Source organism: Aulostomus chinensis, chromosome 6 (genome assembly GCF_037954235.1).
Source record: "Aulostomus chinensis isolate RoL2024-O1b breed Wild chromosome 6, RoL_Achi_v1.0, whole genome shotgun sequence".
In the NCBI taxonomy this organism is placed as follows: Eukaryota; Metazoa; Chordata; class Actinopteri; order Syngnathiformes; family Aulostomidae; genus Aulostomus; species Aulostomus chinensis.
This window is the reverse complement of record NC_141325.1, coordinates 21,934,010-21,951,296: the sequence shown is the minus strand read 5'-3', so window position 1 is coordinate 21,951,296 and position 17,287 is coordinate 21,934,010. Positions and strand designations below refer to the sequence as shown.

General features: G+C 38.4%; 1 protein-coding gene across 4 annotated transcripts in view; it reads left to right on the top strand.

Moving 5' to 3' along the window:
- Nucleotides 1-17,287, top strand: part of LOC147260432 (tight junction protein 2-like) — a 92,214-nt gene that overhangs the window by 57,940 nt on the left and 16,987 nt on the right. For all 4 annotated transcript variants that reach the window (XM_086207018.1, XM_086207016.1, XM_086207015.1 and 1 more), the window contains exons 8-17: nt 2,674-2,779; nt 4,037-4,149; nt 5,184-5,247; nt 5,933-6,083; nt 6,565-6,673; nt 12,643-12,862; nt 15,841-16,025; nt 16,382-16,477; nt 16,551-16,630; nt 16,977-17,187. In XM_086207018.1, the coding sequence (XP_086063144.1) occupies nt 2,674-2,779; nt 4,037-4,149; nt 5,184-5,247; nt 5,933-6,083; nt 6,565-6,673; nt 12,643-12,862; nt 15,841-16,025; nt 16,382-16,477; nt 16,551-16,630; nt 16,977-17,187 (1,335 nt within the window). The remainder of the gene's footprint in view (nt 1-2,673; nt 2,780-4,036; nt 4,150-5,183; nt 5,248-5,932; nt 6,084-6,564; nt 6,674-12,642; nt 12,863-15,840; nt 16,026-16,381; nt 16,478-16,550; nt 16,631-16,976; nt 17,188-17,287) is intronic.

The following is a 17,287-nucleotide window of genomic DNA, read 5'->3' as shown; positions in this document are numbered from 1 at the left end:
CATTAAAAAAATTGTATAAAATCCTGTGTTCTCTCCAGTGGTATCCTGCCATGCAATTACAGTACCAGTAGTTTAAGAAGGAACAGTCAACAATCCCCCATCTAGTGACAATGGAACAAACTGGACAAAGTCAGTCTGATATGTATCACAGTCAGGTTAGTTGGATTACTGTTTTGTGAAACAAACAATGTATCGGACAGGAGGTGAAGAATAGTTACATCAACTTAACCATTAGTTATACATGGCATACATGAGCTTTGAGACATTTTTAGAATTGGTGTCAACTGCTCCACTGACCTTGAAACGTAAAAGTATAATGTCATTTTGCTATATATAGTATATTCATATAGTGTAGTTTACCCATCCAAAAAAAAAAAGTCATTAAAATTGGTAATGGGTTCATCATTTTAGTGGTGTGTTGTTATGGTTTATTCAAAAATTAACACAATCTGTCTCTGTTTTATGAGAAATTGCCAAAAGGTCATGAAAATTATTACTTTACATTATGTTCAGATTAAATACAAAGCTAATTTTTGACCCCTTTTACGTGCATTTATTCACTTAACTTGAGTAATGTATAACCACACAAGTCCAAACTCTCCTAGAGTTGTGACTGAATTTGAGGAGGGTTAAAGTGACTGACAGCTGGGTACTGTGGCTAATATTACCCTGGAAAGAAGGAAAAGTCGGTACCATGTCTTTATTGCTATGGCCCTTGTCTTTGCCTCTGAATTTGACCATAGTTTACCATTAATCCATCATCTACACAACACTACTGCTGTTGATGATACTGTAACATACATTTTTATGATGGAAGTAATCATGTACATATTTAGCCTAACCTTGCCCGTATTGGGTTTGAGTTTGTCTCTCAATCTCGCTCTCTGTCTCTATTTGCTGTTGTTTCTGTCGTCAATGTCCCGTTCAATGTCCCAGCTCATTACTGGTCACAGCCTGCATGCAGATTATCTCTGTAATCAAACTAATCATCTCCTAGTGGATTGTCCCTGATGAAACATAGCTCTGTCACACCCCCAGCTAACTGAATCCCTCCCCTTCTCTGACCTCTAACTATTTAATTAAAATTGAAAGTGATCCGGTCAAAGCCATGAAGGAAGGTTTGCTGTTCTAGGGGTTTGTCTTGTTGTGTTGTTTTCAGAGGGACAGATTTATTGCTCCTTTTCATTTGCTCTCTTTTATGTGATTCACTCACTTGTCCACTCACACCTGAGTTCCTAAAAGCTTCTCTACTTTCAGGTATGATGGTGCACAGGTCTCTGTGAAAGCTTCCATCTACTTCTTCCTTCAGTCTCCTCAGAGCAGTATACTGAAAGCCACTGTATGTCAGATAAAAGCAGCCAAATCAAAGTGTGACTCACCAACCATGTTCACTTTAAATAAAAGAAGAAAAAAAAGCATTCACTAGGATTGAATAAAAGCCAAGTAGTCTGGGCTCTGTGTCAGCACTTTTTGAGCCACAGTGACCAGTGTGTTGCTGTGTGATGTATTAGTATGAATAATCCCATAAAGCCAGCACTGCCCCATTAATGGCATTCCAAAGCTTGTGTTGTGGATCCCTAGAAGGCATTTGTGATGTAGCCCAGGCCTTTTACAGAAAGAGCAAATAAGCAAGTTAACAGTAAGTCAAGTGAATTATAAGTTCTTTAACAATTCCTTGAAAACACATCATGAGAGGCTTCTTGAAAGCATCCTAACCTGTTGCCTGAACCTCACATTTCCATCAATGCAAAAGCACAGTGATTCGACTCTTACAGTGTCAGCATGCATCAACCTGCTTGTCAATCCCTCAAACAACAGGACGCCCTGATAATTGATTTTGCTTTCAGTTTTCTTTCGTCACTCAGCTTCTTCTTCAGCCCTGGGATTGGCATTGTGTGAAGTGGGATCCCTATTTTACAATTCACTGCATTTTATTACTCCACGAAAGCTAGTTTATTTCAAGTTCTGTAATTATCTCTCTAAATTGTCATTGCTATTATGGCGAAGTTCTTTCTCACAAGGAACATTGCATAAACATAGTGGACCGAAAGTCTGTAATACTGGTGCCAGTTATAGTTTGTCAAACGTAATTGTTGGCCATTATCATTACGATATCACAATGCTTTAAATGAACTCTGTTGTCGGACATTGGGTTTGACAGTGATAGACAGATTAATGGTCACACTGGAAGTCTTCTAGTCATAAATTGTACAACATGGACAACAGTTTGTTCCGACGACATTTTTATCCTGGAAAATTTGATTGTTTTTTGTTGTGAAACTGCCAAAAGATGTAAAAAAGATGTGCATCAGCACAACACTCAGAGGTCTCATATACCACACATCCTTACAACGTAGGGTATAGTGAAATCTTTTGATCAGTTGGCGTATAAATGCAAATCTGAACAGTTGATCAATCAAAATGTTGTTTTCGGATAATTTCTGGACAACACACTGTACGTGGCTGCTTTTATCTTGAATATCTGTGGCACCAGGGTTTGTCTTCGTAACTCCAACAAGTCTTTCTAATAATGTCCTCACTCTCCTTAATTAGCTGGTGTCGGGGCTTCCTGAGCGAACCATTTCTTAATGGTGGTGGTGGTGGCATGCAATTAGGAAAGTAGTATTTAGTTTGGAAGTGTTTTGTTTAACGTGATGTCTGTTTGTCTGTCAGACATATCAGAGATGGAATCATACCATTCCTACTCTCCCCCGGAGGAGAGGAAATCCCGTCAGTCTGACTTGTCCTCCCACTCGTCTAATGAAAGAGACAACCCCAGGTAGGTAGGATGTAATCGAACAAATCAAAATCACAAGAAACCTTAAACAAATGACATGGAATCTGCCCTCTGTAGACTTGTGATTTGAACACACAAGAACTTGAAACTTAATGATTGATGAAGTTGTAGTTGTCATACCACTAACTAAAACTGAATTATGTCTAACAAGAACCAACATTACAGACAGTGGCAGAGAGAGACCAAGGCAGTTCTAGCACAGTGTCAAAAAGTTAAAGTGATACTTCACTGAAGAAGTATATTTTGCCTTTCAAGTACTCACAAACAGTTGTACTCAGCTCACAAAGATGTTTTTTTCCATCCCTGTGTCACTTCATTGTGACTCCAGAATACAGGTAGAGCCAGCCACGTAAATTTAGCTTGAAGCTAAGGGTGTCCAGTAGCCCCTGACTACTAACAACAGTAAAACTGTCCAAAAATGTCCATTTACAAATTTTCAAGTGCATTGTCATATATAATCCATGTCTTCTAATTCCAGCCCTATCCTTGGTAGTCCACAAACGCTTCGATTTGAGCTAAAAAAAAAAAAAAAATTACAATCTTTCAGTATTTTGCTGCATGCTGATGGTCTCTGAAGTTTGGTCTGTCCTTACTGATGTCCACTTGATGTTCACTCTGATATGAAACTGTAATATTTAAATCTTATGACATATATTAACCACCATTACTTATGTCTGGCACCATTAAGGACATCTGGTGCCTGTACAGGGTACACAGTAACACTGAGAGGTCTTTAAGTGTCTGTTGTTGTTGTGAAGCTAATAAAGCTATTGTAGAACTCATTCTACTTGATTTTTATCATTGACAAAAATATAAACAAGACCCAAATTGATATTAACTCAGTAAAATTAGTCTCCAGTTTGGATTTTCATTCATTATTTTGATATCTTTCTATCTATCTTGATATCTGATATCTTTCTTAATTGCTCTACAAAATGCAGCAGCAACAAATAGTAATTATTCACTGCAAAACACCAGTAGAGTATACAGCACATGCTAGGCATCAATGTAACCATAGCATTATGGCTTCTTAGTGTGGATGTGTAAATGCAATAAGTTTTATTGTTATAGTTACTGTTATTGGTGTTGACGGACCTTTAGGGTCCATTTTCTGGTTATTACAGAGAAAGTCCATAGAAAAAAGTACATTTGAATACTAATAATGAATTACCCCCTTAGCTAACACTTATGAGTTATACCATACCTCTCAGTTCAACCTTTTATGTGTGTGTATAACAGGGAAGAGCCCATGAGGATGGCCAAGATGTCTGCTATGGCTTCACCTTTCAAAGTACCCGAGGACCCCCAGGCTTCAGCTGCACTGGACAAAGACACACTTCACATATCTCCAGGTTATCTCTCATTACGTCAACAGAATTGGTCACCAACCAGTGTCTTGGGCCTCATATCAACACATGGTCGCAGTCACACAGCCAGAGACGATACATAGTTTATTGAACCAAACAAACATAAGACAATGCAAAATGTGTGCAATCTGGTGTCAGTCCCACAAGCTAAAAACACAACACTAGAATATTTGGACCTTATTGTATCCACCAAATCATGTTTCAGGGTTGCTATATTTTGCCCTTATAGTTGCTGCCTCTTTTCTCTTTGCGCTGTAACTCAAAAACTACACCACCAACTTTACATTTTTTATATGGTCTATTCTGTGCCCCATTCCCGATTAGTTGTTGTTAAATCTCAGTGGCAGACATATTGGATTATTTATTTTGGAATTCCAAATATTTCTTATGTGAAGCTTTTGCTTCATATTTTTGCCAATTGCTCAACAAGGTAGGTTGTTTAGAATTATCAAAACATCAGAATCTTTCATTTGTTCTTGTAGCCGTGGTTAATTGTTTATTTTTATAAAATATTTGAAATCTCTTACATGCCTTTTTTGATTTTCTGTGCTATTATTTGTTTCACAGGGGAGCAGGAAGTTCTGTTTGACTAACAGTGTGAGGATGACCATGTAGAGTTCATCCGTGTTTATTTTGTGCCTGGGGCTACATCTAATCAGTTGACAGAAATAAAGAACATAGTGATTCTAAACATACCTTTATAATGGTATATGTTAAGTTGAAAGATGTTGCGATTGAAATAGTGTTTAGTGTGAACAGCAAAGTTTTGAATGTAAAATAAAATGATCCAGGTTCAAATTAGTGCTTAACTATACACATACAGTATACTGTCTATAACAAATTCATGGCACAAGAACCTTCACATACTTGTGATCGTGAAAGTATAAGCTTTCTAACCTAAAAATTTTTTATTTGCTGATTTTTGCATTTGAATCAGACTCACTCGTCAGCTATATTGATGCTAGCTACAATGAAGCCATAGAAAACAGTAACACTCCTGTGGACTTACTGCCCTACAGTTGCTGTAACAACCACCCCCAAGATTCTTCTCCGACCAAGTCCAGAAGATGAAAAAATATATGGGTGAGTGTTCTTTCTTTTGTTCCTTTCCTCACTTATATTTCATATGTACACATGAAACATTTATCACATGGATAAACAGTCAACAAGCCTGTTTGGTGCATAAACCTAAATGCTATGATGATGAGGTCATCCACTTCCCAATATGGACGTCATTAGAAATATATTATTGTAAATAATTAAGCTGCTAAACAATTATGTTAACAAAGAATTAATCTAATTAAGTTAGTCATGATGATGATCCAAAGTTAATTGCAAATTCATCTGTTATTTTCATTTATTATCATTGATCAAATATTATCTATAAAGGGATTCATAAACATGAGAGCAAAAAATAAGCTCTTTCATGCAAAATCATTTTATATCCAAAGATGAAACAATGAAAACAAATGTCCCAGAACCCTCAAAACATTTAAGAAATTTATGTTCAAATAAACTTGACTAACTCAAATCCAACGGGCTTGCTAAAATAAAGTGAAAAAAATATGCTCTTGTAATATCTAACCCTCAACCACAAAGCCACACAAAGTCTCTAATTCTGGAAGCTGTACAATGGGTCTTTTTAAAAGGTATGTCCCTTTTTTTTTTTTTTTAGACATGTATTGGAAAAAAAAACAGTAGAGATAATCACTGTGAGGCATTGAACATTCTTCAAAGAGAATATCGTACATCTTTGTCCTCCCTGCAGGCCAAATTCAGTGATGGTGAACTTCCAGAAGGGAGACAGTGTGGGTCTAAGGCTGGCAGGAGGAAATGATGTTGGCATCTTCATTGCTGGTGTTCAAGAGGGCAGTCCTGCTGAGGAAGAGGGTCTCCGCACTGGGGATCAAATCCTGAAGGTACTTAGTCTTAATACAACTCATTTCATTTACTTAACAAACAAAAGCTTTGGACTAAGTGTCTTTCTTAGGGGGGTGGATACCATACATATAATCCTGAATGACATGTCTATTAGTTATACAGATTTTACTTGCTTATGGGTGACAAAAGTAAAATCGTCAGAATTTTAAAAATTAAAAAAGATAAGGAACAGGAACGAAACAGGACAACACAAAGAACAGCCAGATGCTTTTTCCAGCTACATGAAAGAAATGTTGCACTGCCATTGTGTGTGACCTCCAGGTGGCAGCTTGTGTTGTATTTGATGAAATATTTCTCTCCAAACTGCAGAAGAAGAATAGAAAACAGAGGCAGACTTAGCAATAGATAGGATGTTTATGCCTCACTAAATGATACTTTTTTTTTTTATTATCATTATATTCAGCAGATGTTTGCTGATCACAGTCCTACAGTAATAACATTGTTATTTGTGTTTTTAAGGTGAACAATGTGGATTTCCAAGGTGTCGTAAGGGAGGAAGCAGTGCTTTTCCTGTTGGAGATTCCTAAAGGAGAAGTGGTCACCATCTTGGCCCAGAGCAAACCAGATGGTATAACATTTCCTCCTCAAACACCAAAAAACATGCATAGATATATTGTTCTCATTAATGAACTTTCAACATGTAAACTACTGGCCAATTGTACACAAGTAACAGGCTAGTAATTTCAATCTGTCTCATAACTACGAAAGGATATTGCCATAAATTGGACTCAATAAAATAACGCTCCCACTGTAAGTTGGGAAGTATTTTGAGAAGACATTTTGGCAATTTATCTGCCTAGTGATCTCCTTGTGCCCTCCATGTTATTCCGTCAGTTGGGTGGTGCTTGCCAGGTGTGTACAAACGGTCCCACTTTTATTCACTGAAACAAATGCTTCTGGAGTCAAGGTGGTTGAGACCAGTGAGACTTAAGTATAACTGTAAAGTTGAGCTGTAAAATCAAACCTATAGGAGGGAGATTGATAGAGACTTTTGAGCTCTGCAGACGTTGAGTTACAGCTGTCTCACTCACTCCACACATATTGGACTTTATTTTAAAAAGCTGGAGTGTTGGAAAGTGTTAAAAGGAGCAGTTATAATGGAGTCATTTGAAGGTTAGTAGAGAATTGAGGAAGAACCCAGAACACAGTGTACTTTGGTACAATTCTCGTCCAGCTGTTACACTCACACTTCAGGGCCATTGTCTCTGTCTGTCTGTCTGTCTGTCTGTCTGTCTCTGTCTGTCTGTCTGTCTGTCTCTCTCTCTCTCTCTCTCTCTCTCTCTTTCTGACATTTCAATGTAATTGTTTTCATATAATTGAGATACCAGCTCATCCCCTAAGGCTTTTAGACCAGATTGGGCTAGTTTTAGTTCAGCCAGCCGTGAGACACATGCACCGAAACACATCCACTCAAGAACATTTGGGTGAGACACAGCAACACAAACTGTGTTATATAATGAGCTCATTGGCCCCCTGAGCTTATACCACTAAAAACAAGCCCTAAGCTTTTTATTGAGAAAATCTATTTATGGCGCAAAAAAACCACCACTGACCTGACAAGACAACTGCATGACTCTTAACTGCACAGCTCATTTGTGAAGATATTTCAGGTTACCAAAGGTTTTTCACCTCCTCAAATAAAAAGAGTAATGCTTGAGATTACAAAGATGACAGCTGTAAAGTGTTTGGAAAAATAATAAATTCTGTTTTTCAGGTTAGATTCATTTACAGATCCATTTCGATCAATAAAAGATCAGACACCAGGATAAATAACGTATGTAAATAAATACAGTCTTGTCCCGGTAGTTATGTTAATGTTTCAAGAAATACCAAGCAAGCTTAAGATGCAATGTAGTACTAGTTTTCTAATGTACTGCATGATATATGTTGGACAGTTTTTCAGAGTTATTTGAGTTAATGGATGTAAAATTAAGGCTGCATGGTGGTGCAGTCGTTAGCACTGTGGCCTCACAGCAAGAAGGTTCCGGGTTTGAGTCCTGGCTCGGGCACAGGATCTTTCTGTGTGGAGTTTGCATGTTCTCCCTGTGTCTGCGTGGGTTCTCTCCAGGTACTCCGGCTTCCTCCCACCATCCAAAAACATGCAACTGGGGACGAGGCTGATTGATACTCTAATTGACCGTAGGTGTGAATGTGAGTGTGAATGGTTGTTTGTCTCTCTATGTTGGCCCTGCGATGGACTGGTGACCTGTCCAGGGTGAACCCTGCCTCTCGCCCGTCACCATTTACTGATACGAGCTACCAATATATCAGGCACCTTATGATAATGGTCCGCTCATCCCTTGTCTGGAGAATCAGCATGATTCAGCGGTGGGAACCATAGAAAGGCTTAAAAGTACAAGCACAAACATGTCTTTTACCCACCAAGAACTCCACCTGAATAAATTTTACCTGCCCACTATACTTTTAAAGTTTTGGTATTCTGCATTCTTGTCAGACAGCCGTTTGGGGACTACATTCCTCAAGAACACATCTGTATTCCCATGTGGAGTCACAGCCACAGCTGGCATAGTTTTTTTTTTTTTTCCTTAATTTTCATTTCATTATTAAAACATGGAATGCCATGATTTAAGATTTTGTAGATTCTGGAAATTTTTGGAGGAGCATTCAACCAGAAGAAGGATATTAAATGGGAACCTTTTGTTGAATGCATTTAATCTGCATGATTGTGTGATTAAAATAGACTGAATAAATGCTATTTGTCATGTTTGCTGCAGCTGACTCCCATTTGGATGAAGCCTCATATGTGCAGCCACCCAGGCGAGGCAGCAGTGTATTGTCGTCAGTATGAGTGTTACTGCTGTTGGTCCTTTTGGGTCACTGCTCTGTCGGCCCACACTTATCAAAGCACGAGCCCTTGCATTAGCCCGGAGCAGGGAGTGAAGTGTATTTCCATAAAACAGTCAGACATATGTGTGCTATGTGTTCTGATTGTGCAAATAATTATGAATTTGATGTGGTAATTAATTGACCTTGACCTTCAAAAACAGTGGAACAATGATTCCACATACGACTTTGTAGAACTGCACCTGTGGGTCTGTCTTTTCAAATGTTATCATATATGTTGGGTGGTAGTGGTGCATCACTTTAAAGACAGCAGACTTGATCACTAGGAGGGCTTAAAGTCAGTGAGGAAACATTAAGGAGGAAATGGTGCATGTGTTCAGCTTTAGATTACTCCGCGTTGCTGCTCTAGCAGAATAGTGTGTGTAGGACTGAATCAAAAGAAATCTTGCTCAGCATAGTAACAGTCTGGCCTTGGATTTGATTTTAGGTTTGGACATGTGACCCTTTGATTTGTTGCCACCCTTTTTTATTGTAGAGAATAATTTGTCCTCTACTATGTTAAATTAGTGGATTTAAAGAAAAGGCAGTAGTTCAAGAGACAAGAAAAACATCCATCCATCAATATATTAGTCCAGTAAGAGTCATAATTGTAATATAAAGGAAAACCCCTTGTTAGAGGCGGATGAACTTTACTTAATGTTGCTTGATGATGGAAAATCAGAAAAGAATATTACAGAACTTGAATGGAGGTCATTTGTTACTTCAACCTGCTGAAAACAGTTCCAATACAATTCTACAATTCTTATAGCCTGGCAAGCCAGACCTACATCAAGGTGTTGGTCTGGAAACACGCCATTGGCAGGGCTCAATCAGAGGAGCTGCACAAACGGTGATCTTTCAAACTCCCTCTGCACGCAATAGGATAGCGCTACAACAAATCAGAGCGATGAAGAAGGTGACGTAGTCAGAGCGATGGAACAGAATCTGTGGAGGTGTTTCACGTATGGTGAGTTGTGGAAAAGTTGGAGAAATTCTTAAGTTATGGAGCCCAACGACAGTTGCCATTTTTGCCAAAAAATATTGCACATTCAACAAGCATCTTCAAAAAAACAAAAGAAACCACTAAGTATTGCCAAGAGATTACTGCATGTCGATGTGGCAGTAGTGAAAACACCGGCAAAGTCAACAGTCAACTGAATTTGTCAGTGGTGTCTCACCCTTTTATCAAGACTTGAACGAGAGTTGCTGGTGTAGCGGCAAGACAATAAATCACAAGCGGGTTTCCACTGATGAGTCCCTTGCTCTTAGCCGCCAGCAGTGCTAACTTTTCCTGTATTCAGTAGGCAAAGGTCCGAAAACATCTTTCTTTAATATGAATGACTTAAGTGCCATTTTGTGTTCTTTTTTCAAGGAAAAGTTTCACTTTAAATTGTTCATAATTGAGACCAACACAGGTACGAAGGATTTCTGTTTGTCAGCAGCAGCCATCTTTATTATTTACAGGAACTTCCAAACTACAACTGCAAAACAGTCACAAACCTGGTATCATGATGTTGAGCCCACCTAGCAACAAGCCTGCACGATATGATTGGCCTGACCTCAGTTCGGGTTTTGCTGCTCGGAGCCTGAGCCATGTGCCGCTAGACTGACCCTGGCAGGAAATTAAATTTGCTTCCGCTAGGGTCAGTCTAGATTTCTAGGCTAAAACTCTTACGCTGTTTTCACCAAATGTGAACCACATTTATTACTGACTACTTGTGGGATTTTTTTTTAAGTTCACTCACTCAAGTAAGCCAAATAAACACAGGTGATCAACCTGTGAATATTTTCCCTTCTTACCTGGAAGAGACGAGAGAAGCAGAGTTTCCTCCATGTGGAGTACCAGACAATAGCTACAGAAAGTTTGACTTGTCTACTCTCATCTCCACTTTGACTACTTTGACCATGTATGTAATTTTGCCGCACAAAAACATTTCTTCACATCCTGAAAGAATATAGAAACACCTGTCAATAAAGCTGACACCAATTTAAAAATTCTAACCAGAGTTAATTTAATTTAAGAATAAATACCATGAAAATTATATGAACAGATATGACAACGACAGTCAAAAATAAGCATCTAAAAAATGAAAACCATGAAATAAAGATGAAATGTAAGTCTTTTTTTTTTTTTGCCTCATTTGGCATGAGAGTAAAAGTCAGGGCACTAATAGCATTAGAAGTCATCCTGTTGGTAGTAGGAATATTCATCCCTAATTATATTTCCATATATAAAGACCAGTTCTCATGGGAAACATGAACGAACGTCATAAATAAATGCATATTAGCATGTTCACAAACATACATAAAGGGCAAACCAATGAGGACATGAAGCTGATCAGGAGTGACCTTGTTCTCAGCCCAGGGGGGTGGGGGGAGGTGATGGCTGCCACTCTTCGGCATGGAATGTAGAGCGCAGGACTGACAGAGAACTCAATACAACAAAGTATCATAGTTTCTTTTTTATTTTGTTAAACTATTAACAGTAATATGAGTAAAGATAGAATAAAAATCACAAGAAATGAGAACTAATCCATATATGAGACACAAGTTATAGCATAGAAGATATGCAGATATATCAGAAAAGATATTCCCATGCCATTTACACTGGTGCTAAAGTCTTTTTCTTATTTAAGTTCTTATTGGAAAATGTATTTCTGTTCAGGTTTTTTTTTTCCTACTCAAATTCTGGGAAGAAACACCTAACTCTGCTTCCGATTGGCTTGGTAAGACCTGCCCTATTCTGCTTCTGATTGGCTCGTACTCTTTGTTGTCGAAGCACTATTTGTGTGGGTGCGTTAGCAGGGTGTAAAACACTAGGACACTAACATCAGTCATAAGTACGTCTCTTGAGGTGTATGATAGTAATGTTTTGTCATCACAAAGCATTACCTGCTGGCCACCATAACACATACATAGAGAATAATTGCTCTGGGAAATAGCCAGCCACATTGTGGCACTGTGACTTATATGGCTGACTGCCCTGTTGTAGGAGGACCTATGGTGGCTTCCAGATATTATCCTTGAGTTTAAAACTTTCAACAAAAATGAAACTTATTTAGAGTCAGAAAAAAAACTTCATAGACATCTATAGGAAAATCCCTTTGTTGTACTGCAATTCCTCAAAATGCAGTTTTGAAGAGATTCTGGAGTCCTGCTGTATTGAGTGGGTCACATTACACATGGTTACTAAATGAATTAAGACGAAACTCCAACGACTTGTAGGTTGTGCATGGACAAGTCACAGAGAGTGGTTAATATGCAAATGTATTCACCAAAGAAATGCTGCAACAAATGTAGCTGAAAGAAAATTGTAGGCTAATACCACTCACAAACTCTAAGTCAAAAAATCCACGCTTAACCCCTCAGCAGAAGTTGGGAGTGACATGATCAAACAGTCACTTGGTCGATCTCGTGATTTCAGCATTAGGCTGTTTGGGTGCTACTTGCTCATATCAATTGTATTTATTTAGCCAAAATTAAAAACAGTCATTATCTTTCATTTTTAGCAGGCCCACACATTAGTCTTTATAGATATCATTTACAATTATCTTTGAGCAGGCACTTTGCAATATTGGTGAGGAAAAACTCAAAGGAAAGAACATTCTTTTACTCCCGTTCTCAAACTCTTTCTATGCCTATTCTTCCTGCATTGTCTTCACTGGTCTATCTGTCTCTGTTTTGTTTCCCTAGTTTATAATGATATCATGGTGTCGGGGCGTGGAGACTCCTTCTTCATCCGAACCCACTTTGAATATGAAAAAGAGGCTCTTCAGAGTTTGGCCTTTTGCCGGGGGGATATCTTCAAGGTGGTGGACACCTTGTATGATGGCAAGCTTGGCAACTGGCTTGCTGTTCGTGTTGGTAAGGACAAGCAGCTGCTGGAAAAAGGGATCATCCCCAACAAGAGCAGGTAGGGGGACAACTGTCTATCTGGTTCCTTTTTGTTGCCACCATTGGGCCAAACCTTCACTTTATCAGCAGGTGGCAGATAAAGACAACTTGGTTTGAAAAGTTGAGGCATTTTTCCTTGACAAACTGCACACTACATATGACTTTTTTGGAGTGAGACAAACATATTAGTTTTGGCATGAAGATGTTCTTTACAGAATCACGAGAAATAGAGTGGCTCACTTTTATTGAAGTTAGCAGCAATACGTGTAAAAAAAAATTAGATTTTAAATTTTAAGACGCAGATGTGACATTCATCTCATTTTGTATACAACAAACCAACTCAATGTTTATTGCTTGCTTTTGAAGCTTGAAGGTAAACGTACAATGTGGAAAGGCCATACTTGTTATAATTTTTGTGCCATTATCTTGTATCTTTTAATAAGATACAATTTATCTCTAGATTATTAACTTTTTGTCACAAATTAACAGCCGTTGTCTTGAGATAACAAGATATTATCTCATTAGTACAAGATAATATCCTCTTATTTCAATTCCAGTAATCATGCTGTCATATTTGTAAAGGAAAAGTTATTAGTTTGTTATTCAGAGGTTTAGTCGAATAAAGTTATTCAAGAGTATTTCATTTTATTTGATCTTTTTTTTTGGTCTTTATAGCTGTGGCCATTCTGCAGGCTTACATCATCAAATTACTGATTTTTATTTTCATCAGTAATATGAAATATGTATGTTTTTGTATAACTATCATTTTGAAACAAGCCAATGGTAATGATATCATCTAATGTGTATGTCTATGATCAAATATTTTAATCAATTGCCATGCACCTGACACTGTTGGTAGTCTCAGATATAGGGTTACAGTATAAGTAGAACGAAGAAGGGACCCACTCTTAATTTAAAAAAAAAGGCTTTTTCTTGCATGCCCTACGGAAAAGTTTTAAAACCATTTATGTTGTGTTTAAGCTTAAGAGCTCTAAGCCCTATTTACAGCGGCTATATTGACTTGTCATTGCAAGGTAGGGATGGGTTAAAGCATTACTACTATTTAACCCTGTTCCATTTAGGTGGGCCAGAGCAGAAAAGCCATGACACATTTTAAGAGAATGATATAATTAATTTAATCAATTACACATGTGTTTCCCCGGCGATGACACTTGCTTCATACAATTTTCTGTACCCCTTTTATGTCTTTATATTTTGGACCAAATTAGAGGTGGTAGTATCAGTTAGTAAGCTCTTTGTATCTTGGCTTTGCTGCTTGACAGCATGCTTGGATTTATAAATGGAGAGCTGTAATATTTGGTTCGTGTTTTTGATTGCCACTGCCATCATTGTGTATGAACAGTGAAAAGTGCATTGAATACACTGAAAAGAGAAATTTCCTCCTCAAAAGTGTATCTTTTCATTTATTCATACAGTTTAACAAAATCAAAATAATTTGAATAGGAACTGATTGATTGATTTGAGGGCGGCACAGCGGTGCCGTGGTTAGCGCTGTCGACTCACAGCAAGAAGATTCTGGGTTCTCCCAGTCTTTCTGTCTGTGTTTATATGAGTTTGCATGTTTTCCCTGTGTCTGTGTGGGTTCTCTCCGGGTACTCCAGTCAGTCCAAAGACATGCAATTGGGGACTAGGCTGATTGATACTCTAAATTGACCATAGGTATGAATGTGAGTGTGAATGGTTGTCTGTCTCTGTGTGGTGGCCCTGTGATGGACTGACCCCGAATCCCGCCTCTCGCCCAAAGGCTGCTGGGATAGGCTCCCAGGCTAGGCTCCCAATTTTGATTTAATAATTGGGTAGGTGAGGTTAGTTTATATTTTTCTTAAATGCAGTGTAACTGTAAATAAAGCAACTTCTTCCAAATTGTTTAAAATGTTTGATCATGAAATACTTTAAAACTTATGATGACTCAGTAGCAGATGTGAATGCTGTCTTTATTGTTCCTGTAGAAAGGGACTGTGTGTGTGTGTGTGTGTGTGTGTGTGTGTGTGTGTGTGTGTGTGTAAAATTGTAATGTCACACAAAATTGAAATTTGATGGCAAATGTCAATGGTTACATGTTCTCTGAACAAATATAAACACACACACATTATATATATATATAAACTATTTCTGTTTCTCTTAAATCATAAATAAAAAAATACTATATACTATACTAATACTGTATATAATAATATACTCTGGTCCTGCCTGTAATGTTTCTGAGACTTAGAGAAGGGGTGGGTGTAGTTCAGTCGAAAAAAAATGCTTCTTACATGAAAGGGCTCACAAAAAGGTAGAGTTTTATCTTGGGTAATTTTAATGTGTGCAGATGGAAAACCCATACTACCTTTTCATTTTGGATTCCCTGTATTGGTCTGAATCATTGTCACATTGATATCATATAGTCTGACTTTTTTATGAATTCAATACAGGACATCAAAGAGCCGGTGACACAGCAGATCTAAAATGTGGGGAAGTTCCAGATAACGCTGAGTTCTGCAAGTCTTTTGAATTAAATCCTTAAATTGATGGAGACATTTTGTGAAACATGAAAAGGTTAAAAGCTCTGCAGCAGCATTCTGCACGGCTCGTAAACCATCAACGGATGTCTCATAAGTGAGGAGAAAGACAGTTAATTGTCAAGATAGGATGAAGGATGAAACATGAATAATTATCTCCATCTCAGTTTATAGTCAGCTCGACTTTAGTCAAAAAACCCATTCAGCGACTGATTCCAAGTCTTTACACACTGGTCAGATGTTTTGTGTGTGAATTAACACATGACAAGTAGGAAGCAAGGCATCCCTCAATATTAGCCCAACAGGGCCACTTTTGTGAAGTAAAATTTGATGCACCACAACATTTTTAGGGCCTGAGCCTGAAGGTACTTCAGACGAAGACCCTATTATGTTTATAACTTGTTTTTTATGTTTCCATGTCTGTCTCTCCGATTTGGAATATTATAGTGACAGCAGTGTTTTTCCTCCCTGGCAGAGCGGAGCAGATGGCCAGTGTCCAGAGCTCTCAAAAAGCTGTGGCTGGTGATCGAGCTGACTTCTGGCGGTTGCGAGGTCAACGGTCTGTGAAGAGGAAAGACCTGAGAAAGAGCCGAGAAAACCTGAGCAGTCAGACCCTGGCCACCCGCTTCCCAGCCTATGAACGGGTAGTGCTCCGAGAAGGTGGGTAGAACACCTGGTTTGGGTGGAAAATAGGAATCTGTTCCTTAAAGTGCTCTTTAGAGGCTCTGAATGTACTGCACACATTAAATCTCCAAGATTGTTCCATGATCTCACTCTTTTTGTAATTAAAAATACATTTATTATATTCTTTCTTTCCCTTCATATTTCCCTTCAGCCTCTCAGCCACACCAGAGTTAGCTATAAGCTTTTAAGAGAAGTCTTCATTTGCCCGTTTACAGTCTTACATGCACACATTTTTTCAAATATTTTATGGGTCCAATCTTATGACAGTTGTTTGAATTTAATATCTGTAATCTCTGAGTAGCACTTTAATCACCATTGTGTCATTGTGACAGCTGGATTCCGGCGCCCTGTGGTGCTGTTTGGCCCCATTGCTGACGCTGCTAATGAGAAACTGGCCTCTGAGATGCCCGACCTGTTTATTGTAGCCAGTGAGTCTCAACCAGCATCTTCCTTCCTTTTTGAAACAGAACCACTTTCATGGTTTCTGTCCTTTTCTTTTAGAAACAGAGCCCAAGGACGCAGGCTCTGAGAAGTCTTCAGGAGTGGTACGGCTCAACACCATTCGACAAATCATTGAGCAGGTACACACATTATTTTAAAATCATCAGATATATCTTATCTTCTACTTTGGTATTGATGTATTGATGTTTTTTTTTTTAATAGATTACTGTTTTATTTATACATTTTAAAAAGTTGGTAACGTCTGGCCTGCAATGCCATTTTGATTCCTCTTTTCAGCCCTCCGTTAAATTAACTTGACCCAAATTTATTAAATCATGAATTTTTTTTATTACATTTACAGATCCACATTTTTTTTCTAACGCGATCCATGAGGTTTATGTCCTGCACTGTCTGCTCTTATCTGTAGGTTGTGTGCTGAAAAGGTGAGTCTATAAAAAAAAAACTGTGATCTCATGTCTTATGCAGGATAAGCACGCCCTGCTAGATGTAACGCCTAAGGCAGTGGATACCCTGAACTACACCCAATGGTATCCCATTGTCATCTTCTTCAACCCAGACAGCAAGCATGGCATCAAAGCCATGAGACAGAGAATCATTCCCAACTCTAACCGCAGTGCCCGCAAGCTCTACGAGCAGGCTGTCAAACTGAGGAAGACCTGCTCTCACTTATTCACTGGTTGGTGCATCACTGCGATGATGATAATGATGAGTAGTGCTCCTTTAGCTTTATTTGCTGTTATTTGAGTGAGTGTGCTGAGGTTGAACAGTTTTCTCTC